The sequence below is a fragment of the Dysidea avara genome, chromosome 10 (assembly GCF_963678975.1).
Source record: "Dysidea avara chromosome 10, odDysAvar1.4, whole genome shotgun sequence".
NCBI lineage: Eukaryota > Metazoa > Porifera > Demospongiae > Dictyoceratida > Dysideidae > Dysidea > Dysidea avara.
Window position 1 is genome coordinate 21,534,765 of NC_089281.1, and position 6,418 is coordinate 21,541,182.

The window sequence follows — 6,418 nt, forward strand, 5'->3', positions numbered from 1 at the left end:
CAACTTGCTGGCTGCATAAACTTTAACAATATTATTGTGTAGATTCTACAAAAGCTAAAAATATAAGGGTTAATAACGTACACAAATACAATTGATTGTGTAAATAAATTTATCTTAGTGAGTTAGCTATTCTACCCATATTTATACTTGACAAAGCATTAGCAAGTTTTTCTCTAGAACAGTCACCCATATCATACCAAGCTATTAACATTCTGAAACAACACTCAACAGGATCTCTAGTAGTACTCCTGATCCTATCAACTTCACTACTGCTAACTCCCAACTGTATTGATAGCCGTTGCCAATTCCTATTAGCTTCTGTAGAAATTCTATAAAATTCTTCATAAGAAATGTCTTTACTTCCTGTATGTAAACATATGTGATGAAGCCTTATAAATACAGTACTGCTCAAATGCAATGCCGTCTCATGAGAGTGCAAGATATTAAAAAACTTGTTAATTAAAGGGTGTGGCACCTGTTTTGCTTACGAGTATTCATCCCAAACGAAATGGGATGCAAGCAAAATGGGTGCCACGCCCTTTAATTAGTGAGTTTTTTATTAGCTCGCACTCTCGCGAGACAACGTTGCATTTGAGTGGTATCGTAACCTACCTCTGTTTATGCAAGAGGGTCCAACATCATCAAAACCAGCTGCATGAAAAATAAACATAACATGTACAACTAAATTGAATAATGTAAGCAACTGATTATAATTCAACACGTAGATAGTGCATGTAATTACTCAGTCAAATCATTTAGTTTCTTTAGGCAGAACTTTAAAGTACAATTTTGCACGTTACCTTGAGTTACTTATGTCACAATGTAATGAGAGTGCAACTGCATTAAATTAGAAACGATTCAAAAACTTCATGGCATAGATTTGTGGGAACTTGGGTGATTAGCAAATATATATTTTACACATTCAAATTACACATGTGGTGTGTGACAGTTTTCTTGCATTTGTATATAGAAATGGACAGTGAAGGGAAATGGATATAATATACAGGAGCTCAACTGTTTTTACAAATGGATGTTAAACACAGGAGTGTTGAAACGTGGGTTAATTATAAATAAATTAAGACAATGTATATTGGAGACCACAAAACCGGATTCCGTACAGCTAGCCAGATAATTTCAAAATCAAAATTCTTTGAGATACATGAAGAAAATATGTTTTGAATTGGTATAAAAGAATCTACACAAAACAGCCAAGCTGTGCAGCCTAAAAAGTCTGGGTGAAAAAAAGTTGTGAAACAGGTGCAGCCAAGAAATGGCTGCAATGATGTTAATGCTACTAAATTTTAACAATACAGCCATTGTTAAAATTTATAAGCATTGCAGCCATTTCTTGGCCGCACCTGTTTCACAACTTTTTTTCACCCAGGCTTTTTAAGGCCACACCATTTTTCACAGCTTGGCTGTTTTTCACAGCTTGGCTGTATATTTGTGTGAATTTCACTTCTTCTCGTACTCTATAAGGCCCCCAAAACCAGCCTATGGCTGACTTTGGGGTTTGTTTTTACTCTCATTTCTTCTTTTCTATACAGACACAATAATGATTATTGATAAATGTATTGTATCATGATTTACTTCATATTTGGTAATATTATTGTAATAGCTACTCTATAGAGTGTGCATTTTTTTCTAATAGAACAATCTAGTACTTCTATTGGTAGAACTATGAAATTACAAATGTTTATAAGCAGAAATTTTAATTTATAAAGCTGAGATTAAGATAGCAGTGGTCAAGGATGTGGGTGATAGGTATGGAGGTTCCTGGTTCAAACTCTGGTTAGTGTTTTTCGACATTTTTATGCACATTTTTTACCCCGCAGTGACTGCTCTATTAGAGTATCTCGATCATTTGATTTTATACTTGTTTGGTTTTTGCTTTATAACTTTGTAACTCTATTACTATTTAAACTATCAAAAGGCACTGCTACAATGATCAGCCTATGTACACAGCAATTCTCATGTTATTCCCATACTCGGTTTATCCTGTAGCCATGACAGAAGTTTATCTTTTTTACATGAATAAATGTTCATAACTCCTGGATATTCATCAGATTCACAGCAAACTTGGTACATGAATTCACCTTTATACGCTCTTCATTTGTAGCACAGATCAAGACAATCGAATTACATGTTTACATTTTATAGAAATTTTTTTGTAAAGTGTGCAAAAATAAATCAAAGTTACCGTATGGCATAATAAGAAAAAGTGAAGAAATTAAATCGAAACTTTGAATGCCCATATCTCGCAAATGGCTGTTGTGAATTTAATCAAATTTGTTGTGTGGCCGACCCTACTTGGCAGACAGTTATAATACAAAAATGGTATGCTTTGGAAAAGGGGCCATGGAGCTATGCAAGCATGAAAAAGTCGTTTTCTTTCTTACTGTCAACATACTCACGGTGTGGTGCACTGGCTCTCTTGGCTGCACGACACACTATTGTGTGTCTTGATGTATACACAATTCAAAATTTATTCTGTTATGGCATGACAGAGAACCACTACGGCATGACGGAGAACCATTGAAGGTAGACTTTTGTGGAGCTGCAACATGCAAAAAACTCAAATCTGCCCAGGGGCGGATCTAGGATTTATAAAAGGGGGGGGGGGGGCTAACTCAAGGTACTAATCTCTTGGGTAGAGGTGTGCAAAGCACAAACTAGGGGGGTCTGGGGGCATGCCCCCCCGGAAAATTTTGAAAAATAGATGCTAAAATACTGCAATTTGGAGACATTTCCACATAAAATTCATAATATTTTCTGCCTGTAGATATTTTATATACTGCCTTTAGATTATAGGTATGGCTCTCTGACTCTAAAGTATTTTGCTAATGGAAAAGTTTGGGTAGGTACAGACAACCAAGTACATGATGCACCCCTCTCACAATTGCACAACACTAAATAGGTGCATGTTAGAGTAATAATGTTGAAAGTGGAAAATTTTGAAATTTGAACAATACAAGATTGAATCTGAGAGCATTTTCAATGGAAATTGTGTACCTGAATTAAGTATTGTCATACATATTAACTACAGAAGTAGATGAATGAAGCTATTTAAACAGACCAATGCACTTCATTGTATATATAGGTGCGGCAGATTTCATAGCAGAACCAATTTTATGCTTACAATGAATGTTCTATTAGAGTAGTTAGGTGACTGCTCTATTAGAGTATCTCGATCTTGTACACATCCAACACTGATCTGGGTCCTTGTTGCATAACCTTTAGCATAAATCCACTGATTATGTCTTGGAAAGATGTTTATAAGGTGGGTTTATGAGTATTTGTATTATTAGTGATCATATAATTATGCTAAGACAAAAATTCATTATAATACTCAGCATATTGATCAAGTAAAGCCTAAAAGTAAGGGGGGGGGGGGCTTCAGCCCCCAAAGCCCACCCCCTAGATCCGCCCCTGCTGCCGTAACCAATAAAATATAAACTAACACAAGCATATCAATTCTTTGAAAATTCCAGTTAACCAAGTTTAGCATAGCTAACCATTGGCACACCTGTTGGATGAACACTGGCTGCAATTCTTCCCAGACCAATTTTCCACAGAGCTTGCGCAAGTTCCAATGAAGTTTGTCCACCTCGATCCCTCCACTTGATCAACATGGCAGTGTTCATGACAACTAATCCTTGATCCTGATAGTCATATTGTAGTGCATCTAACTCTGCTGGAGACAGGCCAAGCAAGATACCCACTCTGAATGATTTAGTACCAATCTTGGATGCTATTTCATCCAAGAATGAATCATTTTCAATATCTAGGCAAGGCGATGCAGCGTACATGATGTCATACAACAATATAACTAACTTTGCTAACCTCCTGTGTTAGCTGCCATTTACCTGTCACTGCAGGCTATGGTAGGTAGAATATTTAATTTACAGAGAAATGGCGCTGTTTCGTAGTTACAACAAAACCATTATGCTTTTAATGCTCCCTCTTGATTCTAAATATTGCTCACTATACTTCTGGGCGAGTGGTGGCGATTAGTCTGGGGACAAGCACCAAAACCCCGAAATTCAGTAGGCTGTGTAGTGCGTGCGTGTGCTGTAATCTTTTAATACATACATGTCTAAAGAGACTCCGAGAGAGAACCATCATCAAAATTATTTGTGATGAAGAAAATGTACAATAAAACAAATAGGCATGTGAAACCTCAGTTATATTCTTGGTCAATTTTCTATGGATCATGTTAAGTGTAGCTTGGGTGCATGTATAAATTAGAACCTTTGCTGTGTAATATGTATGTGTCCCTTGTAATTACTGTTGTTTCTTCTTTTTCAGACATGTCGTGTGTTTCACGACTAATCCCCAAAACGGTCATTGTCAATGGTCCAGTTGTTGCAGCTAATGCAATGTTGGTGAACACACTAAAAGGAGATAGGATTGTTGAACAGTACCATGTTAATAAGTATTACATCAAGCCAACCAGACGTCGGGTACAGAGTGAGTACATCAGGTGTAATAGGCTGTACAGAAGAGAGATGGGAAAGAAAGTTCGATTTGTGATGAGCCAGAACAAACCTTTACCTCCACTTTAGTTGCTAAAAATGAAAATTTGAAGTGATCAATGATTACTATAGTCATAGTTCAATATACCTACTATGGTTTCTATACATGAATACAAGATCATCTTTTTGCCAGCAGGTGCATCCATACCAGAGGTGTAGGGAGACAAAAGATACAGTGTGGGAGAATAACTTAGCTAGCATGTAGCTATATATTAACAGAGCAGTCAAAAATGTACCTGCTCTAATAGAACGGTTGTAGAATTCACATTATTTGTAACCACGACCATTTTGTTACTGGAACCTGATGTGCTCTATTTAAGACCTAGAACCATAACGCTTCAAAATCTCTTTGCCTTTAGAATTAGTGAAAAACAAATCAACTGTTCAGGCAACATGCAGTACAGCATATCATTTGAAATGGCTCTGTGGGAACAGGTAAAGGGAAAAACTGCCACTATTTTGCTAAAGTAAAATGTATAATAAAGATCACGTCAGTGTTGTTCTAACTAGTGGTCACACAGCACATAGACATAGCTAATGAAAATGTATATGATCTAGTGCATTCCCATCATGATGTATCTTGCCAGGGGCACTGCATCCTAAATAGTATGTAGTTGATCTTGCTCTGGCTTTAGATTTGCAACAAAATGAAGGAAGTTTTCGTGAATTTTGTAGATTGGTTGCTATCTGCAACAATTTCCCCCTTGAAATGTGCAGCTCGATTGAAATGACATGTTTTAGTGTTATAAATGCATAAAAGATCCAAAAGAAGTGAAAATTTTCCTCCTTAAAATTTTTATCCACAAAAATTTTACTCCAAAATTACTGCATTACAGTGAAACATCAATGCCCAGTACTGTGCTAAATTTGGAAACCAGACATCTACTTTTTTAATTTCATAGTTATTAGCTCAAGATTGTTTTTAAAATTTTCATTTATAATATTTGTCATGTTTTCAGGGCTAGCAAAGAGTTTACATATAGGAGGAAAAGATACAATCATTCTGCACAGTAACAAATATAAGGTGGTTATGTGATCTGAAGCTTCTATGCACTACTTTAAATTATCAGCTTTTGATTGAGATAGTCTGATACAACAGTCATATACTCTAATGAAACAGTCAAACAGCTGAACAAGACTGCATACATTGTAAGACAATTAGTTAGTATTCTCTAACACATATTGAATAAATAGTATAATATTGTTCAGAAAGTTATTTATTCCACTTGAACATGCATCTCAGACAGCCTGGCTTCGTTTGAAATGGCTTAAAATATCACAGGTAACAGATGCAGTATTACATAAGTGTAATAATAAATACTTAGGTTTAAGGAAGAAAATCCGTCCCTCCTGGAGGAAGACTGAGTGAGGCCCCGACTAGACATTGGGTGACCTGCAGTTTGAATCCTGGGGTTGGAGGGATTTTTTTCCTTACTTTGGTCCCTTTTCTGTTGCACCTTATCAGTCAGTAAGTCAAGTCATTAGGTCTAAGTCCCTGAAATTAGGGGTAATCCTAAGGCTGCAGCACATGTTGCTGTCAGACCTTCAGTGCTGGTCACTGTAAAGTGCTAATAATAATAATACACACATATAATGGCTATGTCAGTTGCATAACTATATTTTACATTTGGATTTTTAAACTCAGCAATCACCACATTTCAATAAAATGAGCACCTGCCCTCATGCTTTTTAGACAATACACTATGAATCAACTTTGACAAAATTGGTCACATACAATACTGCTGAAATCAGAATGACCATTTTAGTTTAGAAAATTCATTAATGATTGTGAAGTAACGTAATGTGTAGTCAATGTATCATGGAGGACAACAAATTTGATGGATACCAACATTGCAGCTCATTTAATATTAGGTGCACATTTT

At 36.1% G+C, this 6,418-nt stretch overlaps 1 protein-coding gene and 1 long non-coding RNA gene across 2 annotated transcripts; one reads left to right on the top strand and one right to left on the bottom strand.

The window, feature by feature from the left end:
- Window positions 1-55: 55 nt before the first annotated feature.
- Window positions 56-4,008, bottom strand: LOC136268635 (uncharacterized). Its single transcript, XM_066064025.1, has 4 exons — window positions 3,844-4,008; window positions 3,527-3,784; window positions 613-651; window positions 56-363 (listed from the first exon to the last, which is right to left on the bottom strand). Exons 1-4 carry the CDS (start codon window positions 3,860-3,862, stop codon window positions 110-112), a joined length of 570 nt encoding a protein of 189 aa, XP_065920097.1. The 5' UTR covers window positions 3,863-4,008; the 3' UTR covers window positions 56-109.
- LOC136268636 (uncharacterized) lies at window positions 3,950-4,682 on the top strand. Its single transcript, XR_010707075.1, has 2 exons — window positions 3,950-4,046; window positions 4,309-4,682. It is a non-coding gene; the product is annotated as an uncharacterized lncRNA (long non-coding RNA).
- The last annotated feature ends 1,736 nt before the right edge of the window (window positions 4,683-6,418 follow it).

Excerpts from the sequence above, each read along its gene's own strand:
- LOC136268635 (XM_066064025.1), bottom strand. Across the intron at positions 652-3,526 it reads AGCCAGTGTTCATCCAACAG|CTGGTTTTGATGATGTTGGA; the intron begins GTGTGCCAATGG and ends TTTTTCATGCAG. Across the intron at positions 364-612 it reads ACCCTCTTGCATAAACAGAG|GAAGTAAAGACATTTCTTAT; the intron begins GTAGGTTACGAT and ends GTTTACATACAG.